Source organism: Diplotaxodon limnothrissa, linkage group LG7, assembly GCF_057381915.1.
Source record: "Diplotaxodon limnothrissa isolate DT_005_m linkage group LG7, D_limnothrissa_male_GT1.1, whole genome shotgun sequence".
NCBI lineage: Eukaryota > Metazoa > Chordata > Actinopteri > Cichliformes > Cichlidae > Diplotaxodon > Diplotaxodon limnothrissa.
Window position 1 is genome coordinate 5,142,548 of NC_140602.1, and position 21,303 is coordinate 5,163,850.

Consider the following 21,303-nt stretch of genomic DNA (forward strand, 5'->3'; position numbering starts at 1 on the left):
GACTCTTAAGCAGAGAGGAAGTTTATTAATCTAACCAAAAAGCTCTGAGAGGACAAGCACAAAAAGAAAGAAAGAAGAAAACGAGACAACATCCACCTCCTTGATGACTAGACGAGATCTCTTCACCATCTGATAGCAGAGGAAACTCTGGTCCATTGTGTAAGCCCGATTAATTGTGGGAGTGATGAAGCTGCAGGAAGCAGTCACACCCAGGAGCTCACAAAAAGGTGAAAAGAAGCATGTGACTCAAAGAAGCCAACAAATTTACAAAGCAAAAACGAGGCGGCTGGAAAATATGAGCAATTTTAAACCTTTGATGTGCGCATTTTAACATCTAATCGGCTTAGAGGTGTACAGACAGCGTTGTAACATGTGACTGTGTTTGTGCAACAGCTCTGCTGCCCAGAGAGGAAGTCTGATCTCTCCAAGGAAGATACTTGGAAAGAAGGCAGGGAGGTTTTAACCACCAGCAACGCCTTTTACGGACACCCAATCATAACAACAACAGCTCTGAGACTAAACTGCAGAAGCTCGGAAAGACTCGGACCGAGCTGCACTTTGTTTAGAATGTAACCGCGTCCAACCCAAAGACCTTTGTTACGATGATTCGCAGTGACAGAAGATCACGCAGCCATGTCTGTAAATGCCCATCCCTGGTGGCTAATCAAGAGGAAAAAGACAGTGCGCACATGTTAGTGTGATGGTAGCGAGGAGGCAGCCTTGGTAAAGGAGAGGACAGGAGGATTTAGGAGGGGAAAGAAAGGCAGCAAATGTTACAGAAATACAAAGCTACTCATGTTTTGCTATTTGAGGGCAATTCACAGACGACTTCAGATATAGCAAAAAACCTCCGTGACATGTCCTGTGTTTGCAGAGTAATACATGTACACAATCTTACTGAGCTACACAAACACTGACGCACTGAAAGCAAGTGTACATAAAGATTGATCTCCCCTTTTTCCATTCAGCATCCTCGTGGCACGTCAATGAAAAAGAGAAGGATGTGGGCATAGGCAGCTGCTGCCAGTATAAGAACAAGGAAAGAAAAGAGATTGAAGGAAAGAAGACACAGGACAGGTCAAATCAATAGATGCTAATGGAGCCGTTTCACTGATGAGCAGTAATATTTGGGTTTTCCTCCGCAGAATACAAGTGAAAGGATGAGCTGTGGTGAGACGCATTTGAGACTAATTTCACCTTTTCGGTGAGATGAGATCAGCAGATGACTACAGAGCCACGTAAGAAAGTGTGTCTGTTCGTCTCCGTGCCAGGGGACTCAGGTGTAAACAAGCCTCTGATTGGCTGTAAACAGGGGAGGATCCATCTACCACCTGGGAAGATGAGCTTATGCAGTGACATCATCTCTCACCGTGGGGGATGGGCTGGTTGCCAGTGAAGTAAGCACATCTGTCCGCAACACAAAAGACTTCACAAAAGACTGTGTGTGCGTCTTGGTGGCATTGTGCTCATCACAAGCAGAAGAGCTTTATGGCTACAAAAAGGGCATCTGAGGTGAGTGCTTGTTTGGCACACAACCTTTAAATGAATGCTGCCTCAGAACAAACTGGAGTCAGCACTCTGCAGCACCACTGCTTTCTCGGGAGCCACAGTTTCCACCCTCTGATTGTCCAATAATCAATCTCTGTGGACGACTCCTACGTCTGAGCGTAGGAGTCGTCCTACGTCCTACGATGCTTTGATTTTAAGGTGTGAAATTAAAATCTTAATAAAGCTTATTTTTCCTCGTCTTCTCTCTTTGGTAACAGCGACATGTCAGATAGCAGTTAATTGAAACAAATGAGGAGACTCAGCCTCCAGAGGCACTGCAGCATAGAGCCAATTACGCAGCCATGCATGTGACTGCATTTTATTTTTTATTTTTAATAGTACAAACAAGGATGTCTTACCTACTGACCACCAAATTCAGTGTTCAATTAGACAGAACCAGACCACCCCTCCCTTTTCACAACTGCATGGGACAAGCTTGACAAACAGGAAATGAGACGCCCAGGCACTTCCCCTCTCCACTCAAATGGGTCTGTTGTTGCCAGAGGCTAAACACACAAGACGTGGGCTGCTTCTGCAACAACCCGCCACCTTTACAGCCTGTACAAAGCCTCCAGACACATTGTTTTGGTAGTGAAATTTGTCTCGCCCCTTTCCTGCCACCTGACCAACCGAGAAACTGAGCCAACACAATGAAGCCATTATCCACTTGCCAATTGGGCCACCATGCAGCTGTAACACGTTTTCCGATGCCTACAGGGCACCTGCTGCCACACACACAAACACTCTTGGGTAACATTTGTCTAAACTGCACTGATAGGTAACGTGGAGAGTACTGTCTTCACCTTGTTATTGTTTCGCTGCCACAAACTGGAAAAGGATACTTCAGAAACAAAAAACCTGCGAAGTGGTCGAATGGTTTTTGATTTAAGCATGTGTGCTGCTGACTGAGAGAATCTAAATGCGGAGGTGAGGTTAGTGCAAGGCCATCTCTTTGTACTCCTCCTGAGCCAGCAGAACAGGGCTGCTTCTGAAACACACACACAGACTGTGTTATGCAACCAGCCTCTTGTGTGAGGCTCTGCCCTCTGCAGTGACTAGAGGGCAGGTGAACGTAGAGGACAGTCAGTTAAGGCAAGATGGACAGAGCTTGCTTAACATGTGAACTGACTAACGGCAGATTTAGACTTTTGTGGTGAATGTACAGCGTAACCTAGGTAACTGGCTGACATCACCCCAATCTTGTTGTGTTCAGTTTATTTGTTCCAGGAACAAATATGTTTGTCCCTTAAATTTTTTTTTTTTTACTTCTTAGCACATTTTGCATTTTCTTTCCAAGAATTTACTGACATTTATGCATGCTTATACTGAAATGATGACAGTTATTCTCTCATCAACGGTGCTGAACGGGCCAACCGCAAAAAATGGATTCTGCGTCAATACGATGTGTAGTTATGTTTATATGGAGGACGTCAGGTTACACCGTCAGGAAATTAAGCCCAGAAGAACTCATTAAAAAGCAGATGTCCTTGTTTAGATACCCCTTTATGCCTCATTTCTTCAAATATCTCTTTCCACATTAAGATGCTGGGTGATAAGACGTCTCCTACTGGGCATGTGCAGAGGAAAGCCTCAAACTAGTGAGAAACAAACAGAAAAAAAACAATATGCTTTTTCCAGTTGTGCAGTGGCTGTTTGTCATTTAAATTGATTTTTACTTGTTCCCATTAACAGTATTCATATTTTTTATTTGACTCATCAGGACTAGAAGCTACAGGAGGCACTGGAATTTTTTGGGGGGGATTTTTGACCTGTTTGGATTATTTCCTCTCTTCTGGGCACCTTAGACATGGATGATATTGTACCACAATCCCTTACTGTGTTTCTAATGCACTGATTATTCCCAGGAGATCGCAACAACTTCAGTGACACAGACAAAGGGACTGTCTGGCACTGAGTCATGGTTTCATCACTGAAGAACCAGTTTGGAGAGAAGATCAAACTGGTAAAGCCATGCGTTTGATGAAGCTGTTTTTCCTCCTCCTCCTTCAGCTGAGTTCAATAAACAATCTGACAGTTATTCAACACGCCTTCATTTTCATCACACATTACAAAACCAACCAAGTAGAGCAGGACGATGTGACCAAAAATATTTATCACGATATACATTTGAAAATTTGCGATAACGATATAACTGACGATATAATTGACACTAGACAAAATACTTTACAACTCCTCAACTTTATTAGTGCAAAAAACCCATCAATGTATTTTCACTTAAACAAGCAAATTCCTCGCTGACAGTTTAACCAAAAGGCGTTTCCAGTGGAAACTGGCCGACATATCCTCAGCATAACCATGTATAATATCCACAAAACTTAAAGAGGTTATACACACACAATACTGTAATATTATGTTGAAGCACAGTACGTATCACTCCGCGAGGCTGCCTACGATAGCCTTAACGCTCCGACAATCCATCAAGCGGCGCGGCTTCGTAGCTTAGCAAAGTCGCACTGAAACATTTGACAGATTTTCGAGCGCCGTGTACATAAAATCATTTCGAGGTCAGTAAACACAACCAGAATTCATACATAAGGCACACGGGATTATAAGAGGCACTGTCGATTTTCAGAAAAATCAAAGGATGGATTTTAAGTGCGCCGCATTTTCCAAAAAACACGGTAATAACGACGGCCCGCTAGCATGCTCTACCATAAATAGTGCTTTGTTGTTTATCTGACGGACGAAAGCTAAACCAGTCCCACACCACTGAAGTTGCAGCATTTTTACAAACCAGTTCTGGTTCGTCCGTTTCATTCAACGATCCGCTTTCGCTCTTCTCATTCTGCGTCGCCGCCATGTGCGTATGTAAACAAAGGCACTGCGCATGTGCGTTTTACCCATATTCTATCGCGATATTTCATTTTCCTATCGTTGCCCAAAACTACACCGGTATTACCGTGAATGGTATGATATAGCCCAGCCCTACAACCAGCAGTGTTCTGAGGCCAGATAAAGATCGATTTACAAATTCACCAGGTTTAACGAGGGCACGGTCTGACTGCAGGCATTTGCCTTTTTGCAGCCAGTCAGGGAGTGTCTAATATATGTGAGAATTAAGATTTGCAAAATCCTGCTGGTTGACTTTCAACTCTATGGCTCATTTATTTGGGTGGAGTAGTTTATGACAAACACTAGTCGGGTTACAAGGACAACAGATTAAAAAAAAGAAGAAGAAGAAACGACTACATATTACAGCCCTTATCTAAAATGTAAAGGCTGATCTTACAGTTTGATTTGATGTGTAAGCCTTTTTCTCAAGTTGGAATGATAAATGCTGCCTATTGTACAACACAAAGCCACAGGAAATAATTCCATTCACTTTTTCCAGGAATTGAATAGATAATGGTTATATGGCATGCCTAGGCATTAGTCGTTTCAACAAACTTTCCTGAAAAATTTGAGCATTTCCAATCAATCTGAGCGACCGTGAGCCACAGAATAAGGGAGCCCGCTGGGCTGAGGGGAAGGATCGCGGGGCTTGTTGGTGGAGAATGGTGTTCTTGTTGAGCTCAGCTCTGTGACAGCAGCCCGGTCTGCCAAAGACAGCCTAATGAGAGACACATGGCATCCAGTATGGTCTGCTCTGCTAGTACGACACACAGCTATTGTTCTACACCGCACATTATAAAACTAACCAAGTGACCCACTGCAAGCAAACATACACAAGCTTTGTCATGTGATGGAGCCTTACAGTCTGACTGCAGCCGCTTTCCAGCGACGTGTCAGCAACATGTCTTACGGGTAGAGAAACGCTGAACCACAAAATGCTGCCAAAACTGAAATTTTCTCTTTGTTTCATGCTGTAATTGTGTAGAGAGGTCTGACGACCACAACTCTGACATTCAAAAACTGAATGAAACCCTGACCTTGGATTCAACTCCAACAGCAGTAGTTGCCTCAGGAGTGTTGCGTTGGAAGAGACCCTGGAAAAATCAATTCTTGTGAGTTTGTGGGTGCAAAGAGTATGTGAGAGCACGAGAATGGTTTCTACACGTTACAATACATAAAGATCTTAGTGAGGGGTTCCTTAGATAACCGCCAACGAGACTGAAACCATTTTAATTCAGCTATTTAATCGAAACTCATCAGGACAGTCACGCTCAGCAAGAATAAGAAGTATTTTCTGCTCCCTTGGTTAGACGAGACAATCTACCAACAGAAAGAAAGAAATGAAGCACGCAAGATTAAAACAGTGGCACGAACATGTAGACGTGGCCGTGTTAGCTTCCTGTCTTTAATGTATCGGTAATAAAAGGGTTAAATTTCAATTAAAACAAAAACACTAGGATATAGTACACTACATATATGTGATCGAACAATATGCTTCTAATAATACGTTTGCAGTTAATTTTCAGATATTTCATCATTCAAATTAAAGTATTATATTATATTGGCTAAATGTATCAGCACTCTCACAGCAAAGTGACTGCAGTCCCTGCTTTATCGGTTAAGTTATTTGGATAACATTTCCAGAGGTAATACGGTTTATGTCCATGTAGAATTCTATACCCCTGAATTCTGCCCCCTGCTGGCCATTAGAATGATGCCACTTGCATATTTTAGACTTGAAAGCAATTTTTATCTTTCCTATACACATGTTTCCTCCCCCGATTTTGCCTATGTATAAAAATCAAAGCTACTGACTGGACAGAAACATAATACAACGGCCAAGTAATTAAAGCCAAGTCAGTTTTATTTTACTTGCGTCATACGACGACAGACGTTTCAGATGGCTTTGTTCTAAATGACATGATCGACATTGGAGTTGACAGTGATTGTTGGAGTGCTGGCAGGCGTTTTCTACTTCACACAACGCTACCGTTGAAAGCTTAAACACCGGAGCCCAGGGGACCCAGGGCTGCCTCGAGTCGAGGTCAACGAGGACCCGTTCAGATGGGTGTGCCTCCTAAAACACACATTAATCAAGAAATATAACATCACTGCCAAGACATCTGATTGGCTGATGAAGTCGCAAAGGAAGAGAAGAGCTAAAAATAGACCTGAGAGCCCATTTTGGCTTAATGAGCCCAAGAGACATCAGGATCAGGTCCCACCCCTGCCTTCACCATGATGGGGGGAGAATAGTTAAATAGTTCTGGCATAAGCCCTGCCTTTACCAGGCTTCTGTGTGCATTTCACCAACAGCATTTAACACATGCAGAGCTTTAGATTTACATTACGCACACACAGAAACGACAGGCTGTTATTCATGCTAAAAGTAGCGATGAAGTGTAAACAAAGTTCTGAATCCCACTGAGGCCTAATCGAATCCAGCTGTGGTGGATGTGTTAAAGCTACAATTTTACCCTCACCATCAAAATGGTCCTTTAAGACTAGAAAGCTATATTTAGACTTTATACAGCAGTTGGGGCACGCTTCGAGTGGCTAGCCCTAAAACCACAAGAGAGAAGAACCAGAATCTTTCTGCTCCAACTGCCCAAGAGCCTATATCATCTTAGCCTCTCTTTCAAGCACAATAACCAGCTACGTGCATGCCAGTAAGCCAGTCAGATTTTAAAACTAAAGCTCTGCATAGCCGTGCTAGGTCTATCTGCGGGAGGGAGGGGGGGGACGACGACGACAAAAAAAACAAACTGGGAACATTTACTTTTTTCTTTTAAAGAGCAAAGTCTGTTAAGTCCAGTGTTCTGCAAACACCAGGGGAAACAGAAGACGAGGAAAAACGTTCCCCTGTCCCTTTATGCTGGAACACTGTGTCCAAAAAAAACAAACAGTGTTGCACACCCAAAGGGGCACACAACAGGATGAGAGGAGAAGCTGGGCAAGCATGACTGACGAGCTACCTTTTGGCTGTATTCCATTTTATTTCAACCAGTTCTAACCTACCCTCCAAACAAAACCCATAACCTCCAAAGTCTAGCACTCCGCTTCTCTGTTCAGCTATAGGAGCCTGGCTATGAGCCATCGACATCCCCTTGTCTGCAACTCCGTGCCTCCCCCCCTCCTCTTGCCCTCCCCACAATTCAAGATACAGTGTGTGTCTGACTACAGCAGAATATCTGCCTGTTACAGCAGCAGTGTCCTCAAAAGTCTCCCCCAAACCGCAGCACAATAACAGAGAGCGAGTGGGCAGGAGAGGAAACGGGAGGAGGGATCAGATGGAGAAGTTGAAGTTTAACTTAAAGACTGCTAGAAATTATACTCTCAACAGCAAGAAACAACAACAACAAAAGGGGAATGAAAGGTCAAGAGTCGACACGTAAAATATACCTATAGAAGAAGCAGTCACAGCACACCAGCACCCCCATCCAGCAGTCGATCAAGCAGAGCCAAGGTGACGATGCTCCAAACCACAGCACCCTATATACCGTTTCACCTCCCCGTTTTTGCTCCCGTTTGAAACTCTGCTACAGGTGCACCAGGAAAACTGCTCCCAGCTCCAACGTAGCACTGAGTGTAATCATATGTCTGCTGCAAAGACCTTCGACTTCAACGCAGGTCACGCACGAAGCTGGCCGGACGGGCAGAGAAAAACACCTCAAAACAAACAACCATTCACAAAACTAGACGCACTTCTCTGAGCAGGTTTCTCTTTCTCGCTCCTTTCCAACTACTGCAACTGCCTGCTTCACTTTCACACTCTTGCGCTCGCTCGCTCTCCCTCTCTCCCTCCCTCCCACTTGCTGGCTCACACTTGAAAGGCGGGAAGATTAGCTTGGCAAACAGAGTCCCATAAACAAACTGCTGACTGCTGGGCAGTACATGGTGGACTGCAGGGTAGAGCGAAAAGGAGGGACATTGGGGGGCAGGGGAGCAGGGGGTGAAAATCCCTGGGAGGCAGTAATCTTGACATCTGTATACATCCTAAACAAGGGCTAAACATCCCATCTCCACCCATCGCAGACCAACCACACAATGTTTACTAAATCGAAGTCTGAGTCAAATCCTGTCCAACCTCTGCAGAAAGTCGAGGAGTTCAGGAAGCTGACAGACTCGCAGTTTTGCACCGTCATCGTAACTGCAGAAAGGTGATTGCCAGCTCTTGCATTAATATCGAGAAAGGACTGAACACGGGAATGAACACGCAGCACAAGGTTATACAGCGTTTTGAGCACATATAAGTGCCTGTGACTGTTCATTCATATAAATGATGCATAGGTACGGTAAGGGAGGGGATAGCGCAGAGACAAGCCTCCAGGAAGTGAGCCAATCACTGCAGAGTACTCTAGTTATGATGCGGGCAAATAAGGAGAAGGACACAAATAAAAACATTCAGCTTCTTTTGCTCCCCATCATTCACTTCCTCGCTGCTCAAAACACACATAAGCACTTTAAGGGACTGCAGAGAACAGATCAATGTCTGCTGCTTAAATCGAAGGCTTCAGACACTGCCGGACACACCAGACAAACACAGGATTAACTGAGCATAACGAAGGCAGCCTATGCCAGTGAATACTGACGCTTCAATGTCAAAGAGACCGAATCCACTCTGCTGTTTAGTGAAAACAAATCACTGCAGCCTGCCAAGAAAAAGACTGAGATAGCAGAGCCAGGAGACAGTCACCTTCAGAAGATGGCAGTTATGTAACCGCAGCGAAGGGGGGCTTTGCTCTTTTTCTGCCGTTGAGTTCTCAAAGAAGCTCTGAACTGTGAGATGAATGTGGAAAAAAAACAAAAAACAAACGAACAAAAAAAGCCAGCAGTGATTGTAGACTCTCTCGCCTAACCTATTCTTACCCTGCTGCGCACAAGTTTTTGAGATGCAAGATGACAAAGAAGCACCGCAGCAGCAATGACGTCAGCTCTCCTCCTCCTCATCTTCTTCCTTCTGCTCCCTGGAGAAGTGCTAACAGGAGCTTCAGCTTTAAGGCCTCCTCTGTCATAGCTTAATTATTCCTCTCTCTCTCTCTCTCACCTGCATCCACACAGATGTGAAAGTATATGTGGAGCATGACTACATCACACACACACTTCCTAAGTGAAAAAAAGAAAGAGGTGGAGCGCGTATGCAGTGATAATATCACTCACATTTTCAACCGCGTGATGAAATGAGTGTTGGCACTCGTTAGCCCCCTTTGTTTCCAAGCACCTGAGAGTCAGGATGTGGTGTGTGTGTGTGTGTGTGTGTGTGTGTGTGTGTGTGTGTGTGTGTGTGTGTGTATAAAGCACAGCGGAAAGCCCTACATCTTATAACAAGCCAAAGGGGAAAAGGAGTGCCAAGGGGAAAGGGGAAGAAATGAAACTGCCATTGAATCAACTGTCACTTTCAACAATGTGACCAGCTTCTTGTGGGTCTCCATCTGCGTGTGTTTTTGCCAAATAAGTCAAGCCAACCATAAAATCAAGACATCCGGAGTAACGGTTGCACGGGCTGTGCATGACTCATTTGGAGGAAAGCAGAAAAAACTTTTTTGTACAAACGTGTGACTTGGACTGATAACGATGAGGAGAGAGAAAGAGACAAAGTGAACCGATGAGCAGTGGAAAGACCTGACTCGTGATTGGTTTTGAAACACTGGTATATGAATGAAGGCTGTTGCAACCATGCAAAGGCAAGGTCGGTTGGGGAGGGGGGGGGGGCAGAGGTACATCATTCATGCCGCTACATACAAAGTTGCTAGGTGATGTAACCTCAAGAAAGGGTATTCCTGGGAAGGGGAAAGCGAGGGGAGGATAAAGAAGGGAGAGAGGGACAAAACACAGTTTCCCTAAGTGAGAAGAGGGAAAACAAAAGAAAGAGCCCAACCCCTAAAAAAGCGAGACCAACAGGTTTTTCTCCCCATCCAGCTACAGAAACTTGAATTACACATGGGTGGTGAAAGGGCACCAACGGTTAAACGAGCTGACACACTAAAGGATTTAACAGCCGTCTGATCAACCAATGCTTTTAAGGTAATCAACTCTGAGGCTGTCATTAAAATGGCAAACTCACTCAAATTGTGTAAGTGCATTATAAATAAATACAAAGTTTCCTCTAATGTCCACGCCAGCAGAGACCAAGCCTTCAAAGACTCAAGCTGCAGCTAATGCCACAGCAATATCGCTGATGTTGCAGTAGAAAAGTAGCCAAACTCTCCGTTAGCAACATGAAGCGTTACTCTAGAACATTACAGAGATGCCATAAAGAGACCTCGGAGCACTACGAGAGAACGTGAACTGATTTAGGAGCTCAGGATATGACAACACGTCTCCCCCCGCGCTCCATACAGACACACGCTGGCAGCACTGCTCCGCACTCTTACCTATTTAACGTATAGGACCCGTTCCTTTTGAATCTCATCCTGGATGACAGGAAGCGGATAAAGAAATCCAGAATTGATGGTGTTTCTTTCTTATTGTCGCAGCTCGAAACAAACGAACAGCGCCGCGTCTCCCTCCGGACCGCTGCAGAACAAACAAACGCCTTTTTCTCGTTTTTTTGTTGCAGACCTCTTCCTCTCTCCTCCACAACTGTTTCTTTCTACCGTTCCTCTCCCCAGTCCTCCACCCCGTCGCCTCCTTCTTTTCTTCCTCCTCCTACTCCTTTGGTTCCCGACTCGATTTAGTTTCCGTGCATGGGGCAGGGTTAACGAGTCTTCATGCCGCAGGAGTTGCGATTAGAACAAAGCCAGACCTCGTACCGGTGACATGTGGTCGGTGTAAGTTGGAAAAAATCTAGTGATATTAACACGAAGTCTGGTTGAGACTGCTCGGCTTTGTGTCCACAGCCTCGCTGACGCAAACCACCGCGCTTTACTCCAAAAGAGAGGAAAGCAATGTAACTTGAATCCTTTCAATATTACCACATCTACATCCCTTCCTCAGGCTCCACTCGGCGGCATAAAACCGATATAAAAGTGACCCTTAAACACAATAAAACATTAAAAAACAAAACAAAAAAGGTCCCTTTATGGAGAATGATGATCGAAGCGAGTCAGTTTTCTTCTCTCCACACAGGGTCCCGCGGAGGATCTCATGTTTCAACCGCGTTTCCTATCAGCGGAGCTAAAAATACGCATTTATATTCCTCCATATAGGCTGAACGCAAACCAGACGCCACCACCCCAACACGGATCTTGTCAGCGCCTGAAGGGTGAGACAGATTTGACGCTAAGAATAGGGCTGAGGATCCATTAATGCCATTTAAATCCAAAGTAGTCCTTCCAGGTGTATCTGTGGCTTTCTAACGCGCATATAGTCACTTTACATTAAACTCCAGGAGCACTATTCGGCTCTTTTGTTACTGGCATATAAACACTGGATTAAGATTTTAACAGGATGTGGTTTAATAAAGAAAAACTACGGTAATCACAGCTGATTACATGGTTGGTTTGTAATGATAAAAAGGGGGTGGGTGGGTATGCCTATTAATCCCCATCTACTATACCAAGGAACTCTTGACCGTGCATTAGGTACAGATGAGCACAATGATCAATCCTGACTTGCTAGTGAGTAATAGCCACATTTTTTCCCAGCACCTTCCTTAGAAATGATAATGAAATGAGTTGGAGGATAATTTAAGCGGACATAAAGGTGAGACTGGATCCCCTCAAGCTAGGCCCATGTGTGTCTGTTTCCATCCGGGGGGGGGGCTCTTTCACCTGGCAGATAATCTTCACACCACCTGATAATCTGTGTACACCGACTACAACCAAAGATAAAGCAAAGCTGTTGTTTTGTCAAGCTTGGCTTTTTAATGGATTTGTTAAAAAAAAAAAAAAAAACTGTTTGGAGGAGTTGGAGAGGAGAAAAGAGGGCAAGAATGGAGCTAAAATTTGGTAGACAGCCAGACCACAGAAAGCGAAGAGGAGATGTGGTTTTCTTATACGGCTGAGTAAGCTTTGAGAAGGGGAAGATGACATGCAATGAAGGCTCAAAATCCAGGACAGCATTGTGTGTTGCAGTAACGGCAAATTAGGGTTTTAGAAATGTTACATTTGCTCTAAATTCTCCAACAGCAGCTTAATTACAGGGAAAGCCCAGCTAATCTAGGAGGATATGGTTTAAAGAATCCTGAGTTACTTGGTTAATAATTTCTCTAATAGCAAAATAAAAGATCTCATTACGTTTTGCGCACGTGTCCTGAGGGATTAGAAGCACAAAATAATGAATCCAGGCATGCGGTTAAGTTTAAAAGTAATCCAACTTATTCCGCATTACATCATATATAAGTGCAAAAGTGCAGTGTGGCATTTGTGTGCGTGTTTCCTCTGCTGCCGCAAAATACTCGGGACTGGTTTCATAGCTCCAAGTCGTTTATTACAATAAGAGCAGCTTGGCACCAAAAGTGCTGATCAATGGCACTGCTGTAGCTGCTCCATCAGTCACTGCAGAGTTGCACAACAGCAGCTGGAGGTAGAGAAGAGGAGGAGGAAGACAACAGGAGGCAGGAGTATGAGGGAGAATATCAACAGCAAGAAAACGTGACTTTTAAAAGGTGTGGGGCAGTGAACGCTGCAGACCACGGAGGCACAATTAGCATGGGTTTTATTGATGCTCCTCCTATTCAGTCTTCCTGCTTCCTTCACCTCAACTATCCCTGATTTATTGCTCTGTTTGCAGCCCCTTCATTAAGTTAATTTGAGCTTTCTTCTTTTGCAATTCTTATGCTGATTCCTCCATTTCCTCCACCTGGCATCACTTCTCTCCATCCAGCCCATCCCTCCCTACACTCTTATTCTTGTTGTGCAACAATGTGGTGAACTGTAAGTGCATCTCCTTGCATACTAATGAGGATAAAAGTTGCCAGCCAAACAGCAATGCCTTTACTCTCTCCCTCTCTTTTTTTTTCCTGTCTAAAAGATGAAGCTTCTGAGGGCACAGAGGTTAAAATAAAATACCCATAAACCTTCTCTGTTCATTTCTCTGCCTCGTTTTTAATGACAGGGAAGCTTCCAGAAAGCGGTCATCATTGGCTGGTGTGTGGCTGTGGAATAGCCCTGCCCCCTTCAACCCTCGCTCCTGCTCTGAAGCTTTCCAGGAATACTCTGGTGGACCGCAATGCACAAACACACACAGACACACACACAGTATATCAAGGCTCCAGGAACCTGAGTGCATGTATAAGAAGAGAGGCCAGCTTTAGAGTCTCCAAGTTTCCCAGCACTGACAGAGGTGATACTGACAGAAACCACACAACTCCCTACTTCAGTGCCAAAAAAGTCTTACGAAACCACTACCATGTTTGTATTATGCAATTTAATGTACATAGGGTTTTGCTGCCAAGAACCAAACACATGCTGTTTTTCTTTCCAACACAAGTGGGCACACTCCAAAAATGTTTACGCACACAAAAACAGCACAGCAGAGGTATATGTGAGCTGGGGCCGAGCCAAGCGGTGTGGTATGAAAGAGCCTATATATACACAGCCAGGCTGGGTGACGCCAGGAGGCGGTCGGTCTTTCTGTGTGTGTCTGTCTTTCACATCGTGGCCTGAAACAGAAGCAAGAGAACTGCTTGTCCACCTTTTTGGGCTTCTGCCACCAGGATGGGTAGCACCACAAAGCCTGTGAAGATAGATTCACGAGGGGCAGATGTGACACAGTAAATTAAAAGACAGTGGTGATTTTATTTTCTCAGGATGGTGGGACTTTGGTGCCACCTGCTGTTAAAAAGAAATAATGTACTGCTCAAGCGAAAGTAAACGCTTTCTCATTATTCCTGTGGCACGCATGAGCTGAGAAACAGTCATGAGAGAAAGACAGCAGGAAGGGGAGGAAAGCTGCAGGAAGAGGTGCGGGCCGCCGCTGATGTCCTGACGACTGGTATGCTGTCTGGTATTGCTGGCATGTGAATAAAGGCTTTGAATTAGAGATAAAGGGAAAAAGAGAAGACAGATGACGGAGGAAGGCTATGTCAAGAAGATCCGGGCTCTCGGTGTCATGGTATTGCTGATATGTGAAAGGCAGGACGTTATGACATGAATGACAGGAGCCAATGAGAAGCAAGGACTCTGCAGAAGACGTTTGCAGGTTAAAAAAAAATGGTTACACACTGATGGGAATAAACTACAGATGAGAGGACACAATGAGGACTTGAACCGCCCACTTTGTGTGTGTGTTTTAGGGGAAAAACAGAGCATGCCTCAGCACAAATAAGAACAGAACTAGTGATCCCAATCAGCCTCAGGCTGGTGGTGTACTGGTATCACTGGTTTAAAACTGCAGCTGCTTGGTACAGTCATGTGATACTGGACTGCATCGAGCCTGGTGCACACTGGGAAGGCCTGCAAGCCATGATTATGCAACAACAAGATCTGATTTCATGCCTACTGGATCTCTCCTCTCCTTCCGTTATCTCAACTCGTACTTTATCTACATTTATCCTGCAACCAGAGTATCTTCATCGCTTTTCTCAGTCTTCAACACACATGAGACTGAGCATATTCCACCATCTCTTGGAAAATAGTGACCTTATATGACCTGCTAAAAATCAATGATTAAGCAAATGAAGTTACCCAACTCCTAGCAGGTAATCATTTTTTATCCACAGACATGTTCCTTTCTGGTGAAAAGTCATGTAACCTGTAGATGTGCTGCCCTCTTGTGGCATTAAAAAACAGCTTAAAACCACATTCTATGGACATCACTATAAGTTCTTAGTCTTTTCTCTTAGAAAAGAGAGCCACAGCTGTGCTTTACTTCCTATGATTGTAGAAAGAGAAAAATGGAGCCTGGCCAACTGGTCGGACCAGCTAAGGATGGTCTAGACGATAACAGATATAGAGGAGCATGAACTCAAGCTGTAACATCTGAACTTGAAGACAAAACATAACAAAACATTTAAATAACATTCAAGGCTATTTTTACTTATCTCACATTTTACATCACAAAAAGAGGCAGTCATCTGTGCAGTCAACTCGCACGCCATACCTTTCCAGACCACACATACTGGTGTGGCTGTTAAATCTGGGACCAGATCAATGCAGGACTCCATCAGAGGCTCACAATATGTGAGTGAGTGTGTTTTTGTTTTTTTTAATTAAAAAAAACATTTTAAGATTACAGTGGCAAAAACATCCTTTAAAAGTTTTTCTGCACTAAAGATTTAAAATGGATTAAAAACGTGGAAAATCTATACTACAGTACACATATAGTTTTTTAGTTATTTTTATACTTTATTGCAACATTGATTAGTTTTATTTATTTATTTTTATTGACAGCAGGCTCTATATGAATGCTCTAATTGTTGCCGTTATGGCCTCTTGTCCCCTTATTAATTTCACTGCAATACTGAACTTCATAATTTTCATTCTCTACTTAAAACATAATGCACAGCAACTGCATCACTAAGCTTCATGCAAACATTTTGTGTACATCACGCTGGTTTGTACAGTGTTAACTATTGGACAGTGACCCTTTGTGACCAAACACTGAGCTGTGTAATACGAATGAGGCTGTGTGTAACTTAGACTCAAATTCCAGAAATAATTTATTCAACCGCGGGGTTGTGTGAAAATGCCACAGAAAGTGTTTGCTGAGCAAATGGAGCATCTCTAGTTTAGCCCCAAACAGCTCTATGCTAATGCCGAAAAACTCCTTCCCCAGGAAACTGAGCCCGACACTGGAAACCCACTGAAACACTGACAGTGCTGAAGTATGTAGCCCACACCTGACAGTGGTTATGCAACAGCTGGCATGTTCAGCAGTGTGTTTGTATGAAGACTAGCATTGTCCAGGTTGCAGCTACTGTGCAGTCTGTGGAGACCAGTGACCAAACGCCTCTGTGCAAACTGCTCACCTTTTAGCTGTTGGGCAATTGTGGCTCACGAGTTGGCAGTTTGTCTTGTAATCAGAAGGTTGCCGGTTTGAGCCCCGGCTCAGACAGTCTCAGTCGTTGTGTCCTTGGGCAAGACACTTCACCCGTTGCCTACTGGTGGTGGTCAGAGGGCCCGGTGGCGCCAGTGTCCGGCAGCCTCGCCTCTGTCAGTGCGCCCCAGGGCAGCTGTGGCTACAATGTAGCTGCCATCACCAGTGTGTGAATGTGTGTGTGAATGGGTGGATGACTGAACGTGTAAAGCGCTATACAAATACAGGCCATTTACCATTCAGAAATTATATTCTGATAGATAACTCCAATAAACCAGCACCAGTGAAGGGTTCGCCGTAATGTAAGGCTAGACAAAGTAATAAAGCAAGGTCATCTGCTCCGAGCAACACAGAAGAGCCACAATGAAGAATTTATGTCTGTTATTAAAGTTTTTCGGGCAGCTAGTGCAAAGATGTTGTTTAAAGACACAAATTCCACTTGTGATAATCGTCACGTTCATGAATTGTATGTATTATTTTCTGGTCTTTCTTGTTTATTAGCACTCAGGCATGAAATGCAGCTGCACAGACGGAACTGACAGTGACAAGTTGACTAAGACGAGGAGACAGAAAGATGGAAAGAAAGGCACGTGCGGTTAGAGACGCCGCTCACGTTTCTGCGTTATGATAAACGCAAAGGAGCGACAGATGCCCAGCCGGGGCCCACGTGAGGGAAGCAGCTCTTCCTGTGTTTGTGCATCTCGCTGTTTGCTTTCCCTTTTGCACAACAAGTGACGAGATTTCCTGCAAGCTCCTGTTCCAGACTCCCAGCACAGGCAGAGAGGCAGAACAATGAGGAGGAAGAGAGAGCCGGGCAGTGCAGGAGATAATGGAGGAACACACACACGCACAGGTCATGTGCAAACACAGGCAAAGATTGAGGTGTACGTGAGGACACACACCCTGAATCAAACAAGCACACATGCAGGCAGTGTGGATAACTACAATGAGGCCAAATACAACATGAAAAAGGAGAAGCAAAGGGACCAAAAAAAGAAAGAAAACAACACAGGGAAATTGCAACATAAAGGCCCAGAACCTTATCAAAATCAAGACTGCAGATTTAATTTCATTCAGTCAGCACTAACATTTCCTTCTGAAGCACGGTCTAGTTTAGTCAGTGCAGTAGCTTCCACGTCATCAAGGTTACTCGGTGAGGTGAAATCCCCAGCGGTTGTGAGAAATGTCCCATCTGTGCATACAGTACATGGCCCTGAGCGACACATGAACTCACCAGAGCGCACCAAACCCCTGACCTACACTTCATCTACAAGAAGAAACGGATGTGGGGAATGCGTCTTACTCTTTTATTCCCCACACAAAAAACAAATGTTCAACCTGACACACTGACACCAAGGTTAAGACGAGAAACAGCTTACAGAGCGGATGTCCAGCACACAAGTGCTGCGACGCATATAGCCTCTTCCAGAGCCATAGATAGCGCTTTTCTATTTCTATCTGCTGCTTCTGTCAAATCCCAGCATTTTAAGTAGTCGGGAAGCTCTCAGTGTGCATTGAATGCGCTGCTGATGAACAGGAGCAATCATTTTGTGTTAGTTTAGACCTCAGAGGTCAAAATACTTTAATTTTTCGCATTTTTCTCGCTCCCTGAAGCAAATAAACCCTTACAGCCTGCGCCATGGAAACAAACAATTTGTGTCCATTACGCCTGTGCCTTTACATGATGAAAAATAAAAATAAAACAAAGGTTCCACCTCGTGATACCAATGATATAGCGATGCCATGTGTTTACATTCCCAAGCGAGCACAACAATGACACAAGCCCAGACATGTCTAAGAGTGAGCAGCAGCAGGTCAGCCTTGAATAATGATTCTATACCTGGAAAAAAGCAAGCTACTTCAACAGCACACAAGTGTTAACACTAACTGTGACTCAATCTAGCATCGCTGGGGTGCTCGTTAGTTGCGCTCCGTATGACAGGAAGAGCAAATGGTGGATGGAAGCCAGTGATGTGGTTACAAGCTGCTAAAGCAGAGTTTTAAGACTGTATCCCCCACTCCTCGCGTTTCTGCAGCTTATGATTGCAACTTGCCAAATATGGTAACTTGTGGCTTCAAAGAAATAACAAAGATAGCCAAATTGCTAATACTGAGGCCCTAAAATGTCCAAAATCAGTGACATGTTTAAGAATTATTATCTTCAAATCCTTTATTACCTCATATTTCTATTACAGCTGGGTACAAAATAATTCATTATACAGTAGGGCTGCTCAATTAATCGAATTTTAATCACGATTACGATCTGGGCTTTCAACGATCATTGCAAATGACTGAGCCGATTATTAGCCCCTCCCTCATGCTTTACTCTCGCGCTGCTCCGTGTGGCAAATCGAGCGCACTTCTCTGCATCTCGAACACGCGTCACAACAATTAAGAGGACCCGAGGGAAGCTCGGAAAGCTAAGCAGAAGTTATTTCGAGAGGAGAGTGACTGCCGTTGGTTGAAAAGAGAGGTAAAAAAAACTTCAGTGGTGTGGAGACATTATGGGTTCGCGGAGTCAGAACTGGGCTCAATTAGACATAGTGTGTAAACTTTGCTATGGTGTCATAGCTGCACCACAGAGCAACACTGCAAAGTTCACTAAACATAGATGTTTACATTTTTCATTTATTTTTTATATTGCAAACATTTGCACTGTTATCAGTATTTGCACACTATTTTATATTATTTTTTAAAGTCATTATCCAATACATTGTTATTGTTAACCCTTTAAATCCCTGTAGAACCGGAACCACGTAAGCTAGCGCAATAATTAGTTTTGCATATGAAACCGGAGGAGTTGTACTTACAACTTATGCCATCAGCTTGTCCTCGGTCACGGTTTCCTTCCACATAAAGCTTTGCAAAAATTGCATAAAAAGCGCTTGCAGGAACAAAAACATAATATTCCAGAAACAGCTTTGCCGATCAGATCAGCTGTTCGTAACACTTCCCACAATGAAAACGACGGAAACGCAAACTATCGCATGTCCGCCATTTCCTGTCTGAAACCGGAAGTAATGTCATTTTCACGGAAAATGTAGTTCTTTACTTGTAGGCCTTAAAAGCCTATACTGGTCATGTTTGACTATTCTGAATAGTTTCTGTGATGCTTAGAACTCGAATTGCACTGCTGGAAATAGTTTATTTTGATGCACCTGCTGTTTTCTTTGCAAATTTGCATCATAGGATTGTTTTTTGTTTTTCCTGCAGTATATAAAAATTGCTGCATCTCCAAAATAAAACTATGAAGACGCTCAAAATAAATTTCCTGTGGTGGGAAACTATTTTTTGCAACTTTTTTGTATTTAAAGTTTTGAGGGATAAACCTCTTAAATTTCTCCAAGTAGAAATATATGTAAAAAAAACAAAAATGATTTTCAATTTTTTTGTAGTTTATTGCACTTTTTTGTAATTAATGTAATTACTATGGACTTAATGCATACATATTATTAAAATATGGGCTATAACAGTTGTATTGATGTATAGCAACTTGAAATGCTCCCAAAAATGGCACTACAGCATGTAAAAAAAAAATATATAAGCTCTGGCGGACTTGGTTCTATGGTAGGTCTTAAAGGGTTAAATAAATATCGTCAAATAATCGAGATCTCAATTTCAGTGAAAATAATTGTGATTATCATTTTTGCCATAATCGAGCAGCCCTATTATACAGTGCTATCACAACGGGTTGTTTTTGTCAGTACTTCTCAATATCTGTAACTGAAAGACAGAAAAAAATAGCCTAAAAAAGGCATAATGCAGAAATGATGCATTTAGTTCCTTCAACCTCCTGTCAGAATGTGTCGTTTCATTACTATTCAATTTCAATAATGAACTCAATAGCACTCTGATTTACTTTGCCCCCCACTGCTTCCTAGTGCTAATTAGTTAATTTATTAATAAATGTCTGGTTTTGTAAATAACATGTGGTGTAAATTTTCCATGGTGCAAGCCATTTACCACCTCCCCCACTGCTGCGTCAAACGTATTTTACCAGCATTTTAAACACAAGAAGTTTTAACATGTGATAGATATACCATTGATTTATATGTGACCAAGCCTGCATGCAAGAAAAGCAGCACTGTCACTGTCACTGGTTGCATAATGATTTAAAAATGCAGAGAACGTCATTAATCACTTCTCAAACAGGCAGCTACTGGTATTGGTGCTTTACAAAGACATGGCATACTCATGGGGAGGAAGTGTGGCTGAAGAAGATAAAGAGTAGCGCAGAAGGAATGAGGGAGAATAAAGAGTATACAAGAGAGAGGAGTTCGGGAGTCACTGGCTCGCGTCACAGATCTCCCTCCATCACTCTTTATGTAGGCTAATCTCTTCCATCTCACCTCCCTGAACCGACTGGCTCACTTAGCCTCTTTTAACCAGCTAATGGATGGTAATAAATCAGCAGCACACTCCTCTCACCTCTAATCTCTCGTAGCCTGCTCTGCTCCGCACACTCCCCCTGATATATGACTCAGTCCACCTCGACTCCTAGTGCGAGGCAGTTACTGATGGAAGTAGGGGTTAGACAGCAACCAGAAAATCAGAAAGTGTGGATGACGGATGAGACCAGAAGCAAGAAGAAGAAAGAACAGACTCACATCTCCTGTTTTTCTGCTTTACTTATTTTGAACTTTAAGCCTTTTGTTCAATATTTTCTCGTCTAGACCTTTGTCACATATTAGGGAATAGTATTTTAAGAGTTTCACATCTGTGGCAAAATATTTTTGGAAGTTTGTAAAATTTGCATTTAATCAAACTATGCAATTAAAAATAACTTTTTATAGGCAGGGAAAAAGGTTACGTTGTAGCCTCCCATATTGGAAGTTTTAAAATGTTAAATCTGGTGTCGACAGATGAAGTCGGATCATCAATCAATCAATCAATCAATCTTTATTTATAAAGCACTTTTCATACAGAGAAAATGTAGCACAAAGTGCTTTACATAGTTAAAAGCAGCCCACCCCACCCTCCAAC

At 43.4% G+C, this 21,303-nt stretch overlaps 1 protein-coding gene across 2 annotated transcripts in view; it reads right to left on the minus strand.

Moving 5' to 3' along the window:
* mob2a (MOB kinase activator 2a) overlaps nt 1–21,303 on the minus strand; it is a 55,271-nt gene that overhangs the window by 20,343 nt on the left and 13,625 nt on the right. Inside the window, exon 1 of one of the 2 annotated variants that reach the window (XM_085359036.1) lies at nt 7,804–8,171. The exons of the other annotated variant lie outside the window; for it this stretch is intronic. Within the exon in view, the coding sequence (XP_085215162.1) occupies nt 7,804–7,841 (38 nt within the window). The 5' untranslated portion in view covers nt 7,842–8,171. Of the gene's footprint in view, nt 1–7,803; nt 8,172–21,303 lie in introns of those variants that run through there. 2 annotated transcript variants of the gene reach the window in all.